General features: G+C 37.6%; 1 protein-coding gene across 2 annotated transcripts; it reads left to right on the top strand.

Annotated features, from left to right (window-relative positions):
* Positions 1 to 1,155: 1,155 nt before the first annotated feature.
* LOC127647102 (lysine--tRNA ligase-like) lies at positions 1,156 to 16,625 on the top strand. 2 transcript variants are annotated; one of them, XM_052131202.1, is made up of 14 exons: positions 1,156 to 1,323; positions 4,778 to 4,919; positions 5,267 to 5,432; positions 6,914 to 7,007; positions 8,443 to 8,629; positions 8,747 to 8,872; positions 9,553 to 9,672; positions 9,775 to 9,937; positions 11,505 to 11,678; positions 12,157 to 12,242; positions 14,472 to 14,557; positions 14,672 to 14,798; positions 15,215 to 15,358; positions 16,165 to 16,625. In XM_052131202.1, exons 1-14 carry the CDS (start codon positions 1,280 to 1,282, stop codon positions 16,231 to 16,233), a joined length of 1,728 nt encoding a protein of 575 aa, XP_051987162.1. In that variant the 5' UTR covers positions 1,156 to 1,279; the 3' UTR covers positions 16,234 to 16,625. The 2 variants fall into 2 exon arrangements, with proteins under 2 accessions (XP_051987162.1, XP_051987161.1); XM_052131201.1 differs by lacking the exon at positions 1,156 to 1,323 and adding an exon at positions 4,476 to 4,619.
* Positions 16,626 to 16,892: the final 267 nt, after the last annotated feature.

Below are 16,892 nucleotides of genomic sequence, written 5' to 3'. Positions count from 1 at the left end.
TGATCAGTGGAAACAGGATGCACCTGAGCTCAATTTTGAGTGTCATGGCAAAGGCTGTGAATACTTATATACATGTGATTTGTTTTATTTATTTATTTGTAATTTTTTAATAAATTTGCAATGATTTCAAACAAACTTCTTTCACGTTGTCATTATGGGGAATTGTTTGTAGAATTATGAGGAAAATAATGAATTTAATCCATTTTGGAATAAGGCTGTAACAACAAAATGTGGAAAAAGTGAAGTGCTGTGAATACTTTCCAGATGCACTGTAGATAGATAGATAGATAGATAGATAGATAGATATTTATAAGATTTAACTGTGGACTGAATTTCTGGGGTTACATGAATTAAGCAAAGTTGCAACTAAAGTCAGAAATTAAGCGGGTACAAATGCCTTAAACACAGATTTATTATTCACAAAATATCATAACATTAACACATCTAATTCTGGCATGTTATAGGCCTATGTTTTACATATAATCTAATCTATGTTATACACATTTTAATGCGAGATTATTATTATTATTTTATGTTGAATTATAGAAAGCTAAGAACTGACGCAATCCAGAGCAACGATACTTTTACATTGAAATGTCGGTTGAATATTAGCCATTTAATTGCTGTTGGTGAAGTTTCTGGCTTCACACTGGTCGCGCTGCCGTGTGAGCATTGACGCCAACTTAGCGACTTTGTCGCTATTTTTAGCGACTTTTCAGACCCCTTTAGCGACATTTTTTCAAAAAAGCGACTAGCGACAAATCTAGCGACTTTTTGGACAAACCTTAGCAACTTTCCAAATTCCAAATATCGCCAGTACTGCAAGCGTGAGGTCTTACTTCCCCGCTGCGTCTGCTCTGTTCAGTGAGCGGCTGATAGGAGCAGCACATTCCGTTGACTGCACGCCAGCGGACATAGACATGAATGAGCTGCGCATGTGCACGCTGTGTTAGCAGGAACCAATCAGTGATCACATAGCAGCTGCCTTCTCCTCTGTTTTAATTCAAAACATTTAATTTGACCGTTTTTCGGCTATATACTTATATAAAAACAGTATGAGCACTGTTTAGGGGAGATAACCGTTATTATAAACTGAAGTAGGCTACAGTACCGACAAATTAGGCAGAATGCAAATACGACGCGATGACGTCATTAATATGCTAATGACGCATGACGTCATCTGGCGACATTTAGCTACTTTTCGAGCAGGCTTTAGCTACTTTCCATTGAAAGTAGTTGGCAACACTGCGTGTGAGTGACGGACACAAGCGCGGAGAACATGGCAGACGCGGCTGTCGTAGACGGAGACAAACTCAGCAAAAAGTATGTACATTTTAAATTTTCCTCGTAGAGTAGTGTTATACTCTAAAAAGACTCTAAAATAAGTTTGGAGTGTATGGCTACCCGGGCTCGCGACGATACATTGCTGGGAGTTTGTGAGGGGGACGAATGCAATACGGACGCAAGACGGACAACGTGGTTAAACGCAGTGACATTTGAACGGTTTTCCTGTATGCTGTCGCGAAAATCACCAATCTTCTATATGCTTGTAAATTCTCAAAAGTTGCATTAACCGCTGAGTGCTTTTTATGTTTAGGAAAGAGAAGTCAGTTTCCCATAAACCAGCAACTTTACATGGGTTGCCATGCCGCTAAACCAGCGCGACCATCTCGATTAAAACTTGCTTTTTGTCTCAGTTATGTTGTTAATATTGAGGTTATACTCATGATAAGTGTTTTATAATAAGCTGGATCGATATAGCAATTGGCCCTTATTGAAATCCTGACACTAAATATGTAGATCAACCGGTTGTCAGTTGAATGCTTTTATAAATCTTACTTTCACTTTCAATTCAATGGTATTTATTTGTAATTTCATGCAACTGTTGCATCAGTCATCGTTTCTTCAGCCTGTTCAGTCCATGGCTGAGCCCGGTGTTTAGCAATAAAATATAACATTTCTACAATTGGTATAATTCATGAGACTAACAGAGATATGGATTATAATTGCTGAAATGTTATTATCAAACTGGAGGCACATTCCATCCTGGTGCCAGTGTTTTATAGAAGAAGAATAAAAGATTTACCCGAAAAGCTATATTTGTGAATTAATAAATAGTTACCAAGGTTACCAAGAAGTAGCATCCATGTATTTTGGATAATGATGGTTCTACCATTGTATTCTGTGAAGTACCTTGGAGTAGGGCTGGGCGATATGGATAAAAAATATTATCACCATATTCTTTTTCATAATTCTATATCGATTTTTATCACGATATTCAATCATAATTGTACATTGACATTTTTTTTAATTTCCCAAAACAATTCTAAACAGTCTAAATAGTCTTTACAAAACTGTGTTGGGGGCCCAGACACAGCCAATGCAGTGGTGTCTGAGGGATCTTCTATGAATTTATTACAATATTTTATAGAGTTTATCAATTGAGTGCAGTTGGATATGAATGATATAAGATGATCTGTTCATTTTGAATCATAATGAAGGTGTATATATATATATATCATTACAAATATTTTCATATTTCTTTACATGCAGATATCCCAGTATGGGGTTATAGAAGCCCTTGTGACTGAGGAATGATACTGTGTGGGGGTTCAGGGGTATCTCCAGAGAGAAACTTTTGAAAATGTAAAAGTCTGAATGGACCATTTTTCTATTTTCATTAGAGTGAGAAAGACTAGACAACAAACTAGTCATTGTTTTGTCTTTCATCCTTGTCAGAGATGATGACATCTGAATAATTTCACCAAATTAGAACTGAAATCTATGTGTTTATTATTAAAGGCTTGGAACATGCGGATTAATAAAACTACATTTAGAAAGAAAAAACGTTATGGTGTAAACACGCACCTCATGTTTACGCACATGTGGGGAAAAGAGGAAGCGGGTGCGGACCGGGACAGGGCATCAGTGAAGCGTGTTTCAGTGCTAGAGAAAAATATTCAAGAATACAGTGTAGAAAGATCAGATATGATGTAACAGGATTGTTGTTTTGTCGCGCTGCTCACTAGAGACGACGAGAGGGCGTAACTGTCGTCATGATGTCTTGCAGTCAAGATCGAATAAATCTGGGATCCGCAATGCGGTGAGCTGCGTAGCGGTAGCAATAGCAACTTCATTCAGTCTGAGGCGGCGTTTCCACTGACGCGGAAGAAATCCGCACAAAGCCACTCCCAACGCTAGGGAACCGCTTGCCCCCTGCTGCTGTCAATTTTACAATCCACCTCGCGAGCTTGGCGCTCGGCTTCCATAGGAAGGAATTGAAAGCACTCGCTCACATTCGCTCAGCATGCGCCAGTGGAAACGTACGATAAGAAAGCCAAACTGCTAGCGTTTTTAGCAATGCATGTCTAAATGTAGAACACAGGCTAAATATGGAACTAATGAATGTTCCATAATTCAGGCTAAGCACATGCACTCGCATGTATGTTTGCCAGATTGTATAAATTAAGTATGACATAAGGTGAAATATTTCCTATTTGTGCAAGTATAAATCTCTGATTGTGGTGTTGCATATATTATCTGGCAACCCTGAGCATATTAAAAGCTTGTGGATGCGCGATAGGTCCAAAAGCTGTTCTTGATGAATTGACCCGCGAGCAGTAGTTTGCCCTGGTCTGCAATTGGGGGTGCTCTCAGTTTAATTCAAGTGTCCCCGTAGAACCGGGACTGGCCCCACTTAAGAAAAACAGTGTGTTTAATCTGCAACAGGGGGGCCCATATTTTTACCCCTAATACTATCCTTTCACTTATTGGACAGTTATTGAAAAATGTTTGATTTAATGACCTTAAACAAAACTGTACAAACAATAGTACGCATATATAAACACCATGGGACCATGCAGCCATCATACCAATCAAGAAGGAGATGCATTCTGTCTCCTAGAGATGAACGTAGTTTGGTGCTAAAAGTGCAAATCAATCCCAGAACAACAGCAAATGACCTTGTGAATATGCTGGAAGCAAGAGTTAGACACTTTATTTTATTTTATTTTTTCAGTGTACTATTCGCACTACTTTAAATACAAAAATACGTGGACTAGTGTGTGCGGACACACCGTATGACATTTCGGACGGATCATAATTGCAGATTTCGCACAGCAGACGATATCACTTCGGAAACATCCCATAGACTTTCATTGATGGAATGTTCAAATGGGACAAGACAATTACATTTCCATCCGTCAAACAATTAAAATGTAAAGAAACCAACACATGGCCTAGCTAGTGGGCTGTTTGTCTTACTTGAAATGTCTGTAATATCTATCAAACTTTTAAAACAAGTTCAAACATTCAGATTTGTCAAGCCAGCATCCAAGTTTTTCTTGACAATCTTTACCTATCTAGTTTAACAGTACCAAAGTATTACTATCAGACACAATTGCCATACCATAGTACTGCCACACAGGGTTTTTGTAAGGGTGCATACATATAAGTCTGACTCTGAAATTTTCATAATTCATCAAATAGGACATTGGCATCATGTTGACTCTGGTCAGAATATGCAGGCTGCAAGCATTCAGGGCACAGACGTTTGCGCTTCCCAGCCCGCACACCCTGCCTTTGCTTGTACAAGGATGTCGTTGGAGAAGTGACAAAAGGTTGGTGGTGTTTCCATTTAATGTGAAAAGCTACCAACCTTTTTTCACTACAAATTGTGCTGGCTAGAGACTTCCACGGCATGTATGTGCAAGCTATGCTACAGTAACGTGTATCCAAGTGCAGTGAGTGAGCTACTTGCCTATGTGTTATCCTTTAGTGAGCTGAAAAGGCGCATGAAAGCTGAGAAGAAGGCTGCTGAGAAGGAAGCAAAGGTCAAAGAACAGCAGGACCAGAAGGAGACCAATGACAAGCCACAGCAAAGTGTAAATGAGGCCGATGAGGAAACCCTGGACCCAAATGTACGTCAAGTATTTATTTATGAATGTCATATTTCTCAGGCAATTGCGCAATTTATGGTCAATAAATGTATTTTTCACCCAATTAACAAAACCCATTGGCAAAACCTCTGATACACAAAAGGAGATGTTAGGCAGAATGGCAGCCTCAATCACCATTCACTTTTATTGTACATAAGTAATATGCAAAAACATTGCAATGAAAGTTAATGGTGACTCGTGCTGTCAGTCTGTAACATCTCCTTTTGTGTTCCACGGAGGAGAGAAAATCAAAAGGGCTTGGAACAACATTAGTGTGAGTAAAACTAATTTTGAATGCAGATTGTTTTACCACTATGATTTAAATACAGCAATACTTCAAGATACGTACACAAGCCATTCAAGCCTTGAAGGGAACTTCTGAAGACCCATATCCTCACAAATTCCATGTGGACTTATCGCTTATGGACTTCATTGAGAAATACAGCAACCTACAACCAGGAGACCACTTAACGGAAATTATTCTCAATGTATCAGGTAATATTTCTGGATGCATTTCATGCAGTTAATGTTGCTTTTTCATTACAATTTAAGCTATAGCAACAATATTGTGGAATGGAAGTTTATGGGGCAAGGCCTTGCACTGAAATAAACATTAAAATACACATCGTTTTTAAAGTGCAGCCACAGGACTTAAACGTCACGTTAAATTAGCTGTCTATGATGTGTTGTTTACATGAAGCAAACGCCACATACAGGAATTTCATTGAGTGAATTTGACACTCTGCTGTGGCTAAAAAGATGATTGACAACTTTACTGTCCAAATAACACACATTTGTTCAAAAGAATTTATATAAGTGCTTTAACAAATATACAAGCTTCTCATTTGCTTCTAAACCCTTCAGGTCTCATAGAAGCATTACTTTACAAAAGTGTGTGTGTGTGTGTGTGTGTGTGTGTGTGTGTGTGTGTGTGTGTGTGTGTGTGTGTGTGTGTGTGTGTGTGTGTGTGTGTGAGTGAGTGAATGAATATACACAGTAAGCAGTGCCTGACCAATTATCTCATATTACTGAATTACAAATTATGAAATTTCGTTCTGTTTGATATTTTATTTTAAAACACAGGCACTCAATCAATTATTGTTAGGTGACATTGGTTTTATGTTGTGAAATGTGAGTCATTAAAATTGCAATTACATGTTCGGAATAAAAAAAAAACATTGTTGAAGGATCATTGGTCAGACTGTGAATCTGAAGGAAAATGAAGACCAAAGAGCATTCCACATAAGTTAGAGTTAAAGTAATAAAAATGCAAAGATTAGGGAAAGGGTACAAAATAATATCCAAATGGTTGGATGTCCCAGTGAGCACAGTTAATCAATAACCAGGAAGTGGACACTGCAATGCCAAGAAAATGCCGTCCCTCAAAACTCAGCACCCTAACAAAAAGGAACTTATGGGAGAAGCCACAGAGAGGCCAACGATCACTTTGAAGGAGCTACAGAGTTCAGTGGCTGGGAGTGGAGGAATGATGCACCGGTCAACCATATCAAGAGCACTGCATAACGCTGGCCTATCTGTTTATTATGCTCGGGACATGCATTGTACATAATGATTAAGCATGCACTACACCACACAATCTGTTTCTGTACTTGGATGTGCAGTTGAGTCAAGTGTGTAACTCCTTAAAATTGATGTGCCAATTTTAGTGAAGTTTTGTATAAAGGTGTCTGGATTTGCCAGGAACAACTCGGGACACCTTTCTCCTATCATGTGAAGTTTCAGGAAGTAAGAAAAATGGATACTGCGACTTTAATGCATTAAACAAAAAATATTAATTGTCAAAATTAATGCATTAAATTTCTCAGCCCTAATTCATTCATTCAGTCATACTGGGGGACGAGTCAAAATCATTTGTCTGTGGTAATTGACAGCATATCACCGAGCATTGAACCTGGAACATTAAATAAGTATTTGATCCTTTTCTAATTTTTTGTTTTACCATTTTTGCTTGACAGGTCGTGTCCATGCTAAAAGGGCTTCAGGTGCCAAGCTACTGTTCTATGATCTGCGAGGGGAGGGAGTGAAGTTGCAGGTCATGGCAAACTCCAGGTCTGATGATTTCATCATCATGTTTTGGGAATGTTTATTTAGAAAGATGGTTACTTATTAGAAGTAGACGGATATATCGGTTTTACCACTTAATTTAGTAAATACCGTATTTTCTGGTCACATTTGTTTTTATCGTCTGAAAGGCCTTGTAACTTATCATCCAAAGTGACAAATATACATAACTCATGCCAGCTGGTTAAACATGCATGCACCAAAACAGATGGTTGAAGTGTTTTAAAGTTGCCAATTCAGAATATTTTGCCTTTACAAAGTACTTCATGCAACCAGTTTAAATATTTTGTCCATCATAACATTATTGTTCTTACGAACCCTAGACCGCTGTCAAACGCAACTCCTCACATGCCCACAAATGATTTTTCATATCACTTGTAGTAAAAGGGTCATTAAGTCCCCCAGTACAAATTATGATATTTATAGGCCTTATTCACATCTTTTATTTTTAATGGGAAGGACAACGAGGCTGTGACGGACAAACTTACCATCCCTTCAATGGCATGAATGGTATAAAGCTGTAAACTTCCTTGTTCGCATCTGATTTCCCACAACTCGTATTGTCTGGAGTTCTTTGTTTACTGAATGTATATCAATGTATTGTTCACAGCACGATCCAAAAACACTTCAAACTACAGCACAGCCCATTGACTCTCACAGCCTTGTTGTCATTCCCATTAAAAATCAAAGATGACGCTAGCTTGAATGTTGATTAATTTCACCTGATTACAATTTTAATAGGCTTGGTAAAAAGAACAAAGACAATTACGATTGTTACACACTACTGTGGGCCTTAAAGTCACAATTTTTATATTTGAAAGCATTTGAATTTGTTACAGTAATGTCATTTCCTCATGTCCCCAGAGCTGCATGTCAAATATCTATAACAAAAATAAGTGCCAAATCATCAGAATTCTACATCTATCAAGTTGTTAGAATGACATTTCTCTTACATGTATTAATTTGTGGTAAATATGTAATTTTAATACTTGATCGTGGAGGTTTTCTGTGTGCCTCTGGATTTATTTTCCACCCTATGTCACGTCATGACACTATGACCTCAGGTTTCCTGACGGATCCTTAAAGTCTTTAAAATGTCTTAAATTCAGTTTTCCAAAATGTATTTATCTGATTAAGGCCCTTGACCCTATCTGCTCCAGGGGTGCCGTATCATGGCTGACCCTGCACTCTGACCCCAGCTTAGCTGGGATTTGTGAAAACAAATACATTTCACTGTATGTATGTATAATGTGTGACCCAAAATAAAGGCTTCTATTCTAACATTAACACAATTTTGAAAACTATCGGTCGATTACTCCAACCTAGTTATTGTATCGGCAATCCAATATCGGTCACCTCTATTACTTATCGCAGCCAAATAACATGTGGTCTAATTTGCAGCACTTTGGTCTTATATTCTTAGAAACTACAAGTCAGAAGACGCCTTTGTGCACATTAACAACAAATTAAGACGTGGGGACATCATCGGCATCCGGGGAAACCCTGGCAAGACCAAGAAGGGCGAGTTGAGCATTATCCCAATCGAGATGACCCTGCTATCTCCATGTCTACATATGCTTCCCCACCTTCACTTTGGCCTGAAAGACAAGGTGAAGACTTGAAAATTGATGAGGATGTTTCACAGTGAGAAATTAAATGCTGCTAGCATATTTATTCACAGTGTTGCTTATACAGAATTATATGACAAATTTGTATTGCTCCTTTAGGAAACCAGGTTCCGACAGCGATATTTAGACTTGATTCTTAACGAAACAGTGAGACAAAAGTTTGTCACCCGTGCCAAGATTATCACCTATCTCCGCAGCTTTCTGGACCAGCTTGGGTTTCTTGAGGTAAGAAAAGGGAGAGATCTCTTCAACGAGCAAATAGGTGATGATGAATGTTTGGGGGCAGGCACCGAAGGTGCTGAGGCACCTATTATTTCTGTTAGTTTTCTTATTTTGCTTCCGCTGATGAAGTCTATGGCAACCCATATGTAGGAAAATGCTGAAATCTGGCACACTGCTAGGGGTGGGTATAACTAGCCCCCACACAAATATGAGGTCTCTAACTCAAACCCCAGGAGATCAGCAGGTACAGAAATACTCAAACTTGCCTGTTTGGCCCCAACAATAATGCCACGCAATTTTTTTTACCCATACTGATTGTTCATGTGAACATTACTTGAAGCTCCAGACCCGCATCTGCATTGTTTTATGCACTGCACTGCTGCTCCATGATTGGCTAATTAGATAATTGCATGTATACGTAGGTGTACCTAATAAAGTGGTCGTGAGTGTAAGTACCTCTATTACACCAAGTCATTTTTTCACCACTCTGCTTTAAAATCATCTCTGGAATTCTAAATCCAATGAAAATGTTTGCCAATGGTTTGCCCCATAATTGCTGCTTAGAGGTATAGTTTTTGCAGTTATATTTGGTGACACTAGTGTCGCAAAAACTGCGCACACAAGTGTTAACGTACTCCTAATGCTTTAATGGAAATGTTTTCATTTGTGAATGTATTTTACAGATTGAGACTCCAATGATGAATCTGATAGCTGGTGGAGCTGTGGCAAAACCATTTGTCACCCACCACAATGATCTCAACATGAAACTCTTCATGAGAATTGCTCCTGAGCTTTACCATAAGGTACATGTTTGGCTGCAGTAGTTGTTACAATTTTAAATATTGAAATATTCTTGAGTCCTGTGGACTTACTTACACAATGTGTAATGTCCATTAATGTTTCAGATGTTGGTAGTTGGAGGAATGGACCGCGTGTATGAGATTGGGCGTCAGTTCCGTAATGAAGGCATCGATCTCACCCACAACCCAGAGTTCACCACATGCGAGTTCTATATGGCTTATGCAGACTATCATGACCTGATGGAAATCACAGAGAGACTTCTCTCAGGTTGGTTAAACTGCCTTTCCAGTACACTTTGTCTTCTCTGAGTGGAATGGAGTGTATTTTCTTGTATAGCTTAAGCTTAGATTTGTTTTTGGTTATGTTGATTATGCTTTTTAAACCGTAATTTGCACCACCATTCAAGTCAAGTAAATTGTATTTGTCACAACATGCATCATTTCAAAGCAGCTTTACAGAAGTTCAGGAATTAACAGAAGATGAAACTTTTATGTCTATAATGTCGATGAGTCATTGTTGTGTAATTGGATAAAATACGATTGTGAATAGTGTTTAAAAATAAGTCATTAAATACTAATTGTATTTATAACCCCAGTGAGCAAGCCGAAGGCGACTGTGCCAAGGAACACAAAACTCCATAAGATGTTGATTTAATAGGAGAAAAATAACCTTAGGAGAAACCAGACTCCCTGTAGGGGCCAGTTCCCCTCTGGCTAACATCATGAATATAATGTAAATATTTCTTATGTTTAGTGAAAATCACGATTTAAAATTATTAAACTAAATAAGTGTTAAGGGACAGTGTTTAAACATAGATTGACCATTTCAGAGTTTTGTAATTCAATCTGATCTGTGACCTTAAGTCTGTTCATTATGCAAGTTAAAGCATCTCAAAGTTAGTGATAGACTGATTATACATCGGTCGGAGCGTTTAATTGTCCGGAATTTGGCCATTTTTATATTTTGTCCAGTAATTGTTGTCAATTGGTTGATTAACAGATGTGGTCATTCCTCTTGGTGTCAGTTCCAAAATCTATTAAAGTAATAGTTCACACAAATTAAAATTCTCATCATGTAGTTGCCCTCATTCATGCAGGATGTGTGTGACTTTCTCTGTTCTGCTGAACACAAAGATTTTAAGAATAATATCTCTGCTCATAAGCTCCATACAATGCAAGTCAATGGTGGCTAGAACTTAAGCACAAAAAAAGGCAGCATAAAAGTAATCCATACGACAGTGGTAAAATCCATGTCTTCAGAAGCGATATGATAGGTGTGGGTGAGAAACAAATCAATAGTCCTTTTTATTTTAACTAAGAATCTCCACTTTCAAATTCTTTTCTTTTGCACTTACTGGGCAGGAGGAGAATTTATCGTAAAAACGACTTAAATATCAATCTGTTTCTCGCCCACACCTATCATATCGCTTCTAAAGACATGGATTTAACCATTGAAGTCTTATGGTTTACAGTTATGCAGCCTTTTTTTGTGCTTAAGTTCTAGCCACCATTGACTTGCATTGTATGGACCAACAGAGCTGAGATACTCTTCTAAAATCTCCTTGTCAATGGATAGTATCATGTTTTCTGTTTCAAATTATTTCAGGGAAAATTCTGTAAATAGTATGTTAAAAAAATAAAATAAATAAGCATTCGTTGAAATTTATCTTCTTTATCATTAAATTGCATCATGTTGGCCACCCAAATCTCTTGACATCATAGGTTTTTGTTTTCTATTATGTTTGAAGCTGCTTTGGAACAATATGCATTGTGTAAAGCACTATACAATCAAACTGATTTTAATTATGTGTGTGTTTGTTTTTTGTTTTTTAAAGGAATGGTGAAGCATATCACAGGAGGTTACAAGGTCACCTATCATCCTGATGGTTCAGAGGGACAAGCCTGTGAAATTGACTTCAGTCCTCCCTTCAGACGAATCAGTATGACACATGACCTGGAGAAGGAAATGGGGGTGAAGTTTCCGGCTCCTGAAACCTATGACAGTGATGGTAAGGTTAAATGGACCGTTCACCAAAGAAATTATATTATCAATTGTTCAACCATGATGTTGTTACAAACCCCATATTAGATTCTTTCTTTAGTGGAACACAAAAGAAAATGATAGGCAGTATGTTGGTGTCAGTCACCATTCACTTTCATTGAATGGAAAAAAGATGCAGGGAAACTGATTGGAGACGGAGACTGACATTCTGCCTAACATCTTTTGTGTTCCACTCAAGAATGTCAAACAAGTTTTGAACAACATGTAGGTGAGTGCATGATTTAATAGATAAATGTAGGAATGAAAAAATATCTGTTGATTTGTTTTTAGTGTAAAATGGAACTTAAAATTGCCAATAAAATCAGATTCAAGAATGTAACAACTACACAACAGGATGCTTGTAAGCAGTTGTGTTTTACTCTGTAAACATAGACGGAAGCAGCTGCTAGTATTGCAATTGACTAAAATAAAAATCTTCTTGACAGAAACACGCAAGTTCTTTGATGAACTTTGTGCTCAGAAAGGAGTTGAATGCTCTCCACCTAGGACGACTGCTCGTCTCCTGGATAAGGTATGGTGTACTGGGGAACAACTTGCATAACATGGTACCTCTGAGAATTTTTGACCCAAAAATATTTTAATCAAACACGAAAAGCGCAATATTGTTATGCACAATGCCTAAATGCTCTTTTCATAGACGTGAAAAAAATATCCACTTCTATACAGTGCATTCAGAAAGTATTCAGACCCCTTCGTATTTTTCACATTTTGTTATGTTGCAGCCTTAAGCTAAAAATAATGTTTTTTTCTTGTAAGTCTACACTCTATACACCACATGCAAAAAGCAAAAACAAGATTTTTTATAACTTTGCAAAGGTATTAAAAAGACAAAACTGAAATACAAGAACATATAAGTATTCAGAACCTTTGCTGTGACACTTGAAATTTTGCTCAGGTGCATCCCATTTCTCTGGATCATCTTTGAGATGTTTCTACACTTTGATTGGAGTTTGCCTGTGGGGAAATTTTATTGATTGAACATGATTTGGAAAGGTACACACCTGTCTATTAGGTCTCACAGCTGAAAATGCGTATCAGAGAAAAAAACCAAGACATGAGGTCAAAGAAACTGCCTGCAGAGCTCAGAGAGAGAATTGTGTCGAGGCACAGATCTGGGGAAGGCTACAAAAAAGTTGGGTGAATTGAAGGATCCCAAGATCCCAGGGGCCTCCATAATTCTTAAATGGAAGAAGTTTGGAACAACCATGACTCCTCCTAGAACTGGCCACCCAGCCATCGTGGGAGAAGGACCTTGGTAAGAGAGGTGACCAAGAACCCGATGGTTACTCTGGTTGAGCGCCAAAGATCATGTGTGGAGATTGGAGAAACTTGCAGAAGGACAACAATCACTGCAACACTCCACAGATCTGGGCTTTATGGCAGAGTGGACAGACAGAAGCCTCTCCTCAGTGCAAGACACTTAAAGCATCTAAAGGCTCTCAGACTGAGGAAACAAGATTCTCTGGTCTGAAGCATAATTTCTGTAGGAAAACAAGAATCACTCATCACCTGCACAATACCATCCCAACGGTGAAGCATGGTGGTAGTAGCATCATGCTGTGGAGTGTTATTCAGCGGCAGGGACTGGAGGCCTGGTCAGGGTTGAAGGAAAGCTGAACACACCAAAATACAGAGATATCCTTACTGAAAACCTGGTCTCAGACTGGACTGAAGGTTCCCCTTCCAACAGGACAATGATCCCAAGCACACAGCCAAGACAATGCAAGGGTGGCTTCGGGACAACTCTGTGAATGTCCTTGAGTGGCCCAGCCAGAGCCCGGACTTGAACCCAATCGAACATCTCTGGAGAGACCTGAAAATGGCTGTCCACCAATGGTCCCCATCCAATCTGACAGAGCTTGAGAGGATTTGCATGAAGAATGAATGGCAGAAACCCTCCAAATTCAGGTGTGCAAGGCTTGTCGCATCATGCCCAAAAAGACGATGCTGTAATCGCTGCCAATGGTGCTTCAACCAAGTACTGAGTTAAGGGTCTGAATACTTGGTCAATGTGATATTTCTGCTTTTTCTTTTTAATAAATTTGCAACGTTATCAAAAACAGATTTTTGTTTTGTCATTAATTTTATTTATTTTTAATTGTATTTTTAAGCATTTTAGCATAAGGCTGCAACATAATGAAATATGAAGAAAAAAAATGAAGGGGTCTGAATACTTTATGAATGCACTGTACATGTTCCTAAAAGAGTTGAGCTCAATTTGTCTGAGAAGCAACAATAAGACTTGGGTGAATCTGTTGAATCTTTTAAACCTTAAAAATGTCCAAGTCACATTTCTCCTCAAAAGGGAGAAAATCACATTTTACATAAATAAAATATAGCATACTATGAAGGACTTATGATTTGTTTTGCATGTTTTTTTTAGGACAATTATGCACATTTTCATTCTATTTTTAATGGTGATTCACATTATTGTAATATCATTTTTTACTGTATTACAATATGTTTTTTAATGAATCTTTCATGTTACAGTAACAGAAATTGTGTTAAAATTAACACAATTAACTGTCAATTGTCCTAAAAATGATGTCACAATGCGAATATATTCTAAGGATTCTAAAACTTTTTTTTTTCTCCAGTTAAAATATGAGCTGAACATGTCTTCATGAGATTAAACCAAACACTTTTGGCTTTAACATATTATGTTTGTTAGAGATCAATTTAGTATTTGATGTTTTATATGGATAAAGTTTTCACACTCATTTTACAAAAATTATGGCAGTTGGTGGGAGACTTCCTGGAGGTGAAGTGCATCAACCCAACGTTCATCTGTGATCATCCACAGATCATGAGTCCTTTGGCCAAATGGTAAGTGCCTGCTTTGTACACTTCAGTGTACTGATTTTAAATTGATAAGCATTCAACATTTTTGGTTTAAAATGACATTTTCAATATTCTTCTATAACTTTTGATCCACCTTAGGCACAGATCACAAAAAGGTCTAACTGAGCGCTTTGAACTCTTTGTCATGAAGAAGGAGATTTGCAATGCGTACACAGAGTTGAATGATCCCATCAGACAGCGAGAGCTGTTTGAGCAGCAAGCTAAGGTGAAACTGACCAAACATACATTCAACATTATTTCCTCCCTAATTCTATAGTATATTGTACCATTTTTTTTTTTACCTATAAAAACTGTAGTCACTTGACATTAGTTACTTCCAAATGGTGACAGGGTCTAAGATGTACACTTTTCCTTCTACGTTCATATAAACCTAAAATGTTGATATAAGAAGAAGAAAAAGAATAAACGCTACGCATCAACTACCCACATACCGTGTTTAATATGCATCACACCTGCTGCTTGGTTGATATTTGATTTGCTATAGGTATATGATTTGCAGCTCTTGAAATAAATCGAAAGGTCTTGATTCAATGTACTTTCCTTATTCTGTGTTAATATTTAGAAGTTGCTTTTGCAGTCAAGTATCCTTCAGATGAATAAATATTCTCGATGTGTCCACAGGCCAAGGCAGAAGGTGATGATGAGGCCATGTTTATTGATGAGACCTTCTGCACCGCTTTGGAGTATGGCCTTCCACCCACAGCGGGATGGGGCATGGGCATTGACCGCCTCACCATGTTCCTCACGGACTCCAACAATATCAAGGTATGACTCCCTGAACTTTTATTAAATGGATGTATATTACTGAAAAATGTCTTTGGGACAAGAAAACATTTTGAATTGCACTGTTGGAAAAATAAATGCGTTGCATTAATAGTGCTTGCATTTTTGGAGGCTGCAATTGAAATTGGTTGGACATTTGAGCGGTGATTATTTAAACTAAAGATATTTAGCAGAAAAATTAAAAATTAAACAAATATACACATTTCAAAGTATTACATTTTTTAAATCCCTTAGTACATTTTACGACATGTAATATTCAGTCCATTATATTTCGCTTTACAAATTTGCCTCAAAAATTTCAGTGGTTTAAATGCAGTCAACCTTGCACATCCTGGCATTACAGGAAAAGCATTAGTATTTTGGAACAAAACTTTTCAATTATTCAACATGCTTTTTTTGTAACCAAGACATTTGTCATTAATATACTTCCATACCCTATTATCATAGCTATAAAAAAAAAAAATTGGCGAACAAGTAATTTGTGTGCATATTAAAGGAACATTTCACCCAAATGCCTTTTCAAACTCGTATTTCTTCTGTGGAACACAAAATAATGTTCACATTGCTCTTTCATTTCTCAGTGAATATATATATATATATATATATATATTTCAATATTTGATCTTCCTCGCACAAAGCTATCATATTGCTTTAGAAGACTTTGAATATAGCACACAAGTCATTTAAACATAAAATAATGCATAAAAGATGCTGATCTCATGTTTGATTGTGTTAAATGGTTTAATATAAACATTATCACTGAAATGAACTAATGTACTTCACTACAGGAGGTCCTCCTCTTCCCTGCCATGAAGCCTGAAGAAAATAAGCCACCTGCAGAGGGCACTTCAGTGTAATGTTGACACTGACTTCAGAGTGAAACACACCTGAGGATTTCGTCCATCTCTGGATTTCTTGATTCAACCTGACCTGTCCAAGATATTGCCACTGTTGAGGGTTTCCTGAATATTAAAACCTATGCATTGTGTCTCTACTCACATGAATAATTGTGTCAGTTGTTTTAATCTACGGCTCTCAGTTTTATGGGGAATTGGAACCATGTTTTCCTTTTTCTGTTGCATATTGTCGATTTCCTGCAGTTTTGTGCCCTGGGGTAAATAAGCGGTTTCTCTAGCAGCTATGTTTGGATGTTTCATGATCTGTCTAACTTTTTTAACAATCATGCAATGACTGTGCAATTTAATCACAATAAAAAATTGATCAGACAAACTTAAACATTTTTGTGGTTTTCCCCATGTGTCACAGATGTCTGTCTTGTCCATTTGTAGCCCTTTGCTTTTTTCAGTGACAGGAAATTAGTTTTATCTGAAAGATATTCGATCACAGAAAATCTCTGAAAATGCTGTTCTATTGGGGTGTTCAAGTCGTGTTGGAGTGATTGTAATTACAAGTTGAGCGCATATGAACTCTAACTCTGTGAAAATCTGGAGTTGGAGACGTGTCAATTTAGGAATCATGATTGAAGCAAATTGTTATTGGTAATTTAGAATTGACT

This window comes from Xyrauchen texanus, chromosome 1 (genome assembly GCF_025860055.1).
Source record: "Xyrauchen texanus isolate HMW12.3.18 chromosome 1, RBS_HiC_50CHRs, whole genome shotgun sequence".
NCBI lineage: Eukaryota > Metazoa > Chordata > Actinopteri > Cypriniformes > Catostomidae > Xyrauchen > Xyrauchen texanus.
This window is presented reverse-complemented; position numbering and strand designations above follow the sequence as displayed.

Coding starts and splice junctions, on each gene's coding strand:
- LOC127647102 (XM_052131201.1), top strand. CDS start 4,501: ATGTTGACTCTGGTCAGAATATGCAGGCTGCAAGCATTCAGGGCACAG. Junction 4,920..5,266: donor AGGAAACCCTGGACCCAAAT/GTACGTCAAGTA, acceptor ATTTAAATACAG/CAATACTTCAAGATACGTAC. Junction 8,630..8,746: donor ACTTTGGCCTGAAAGACAAG/GTGAAGACTTGA, acceptor TTGCTCCTTTAG/GAAACCAGGTTCCGACAGCG.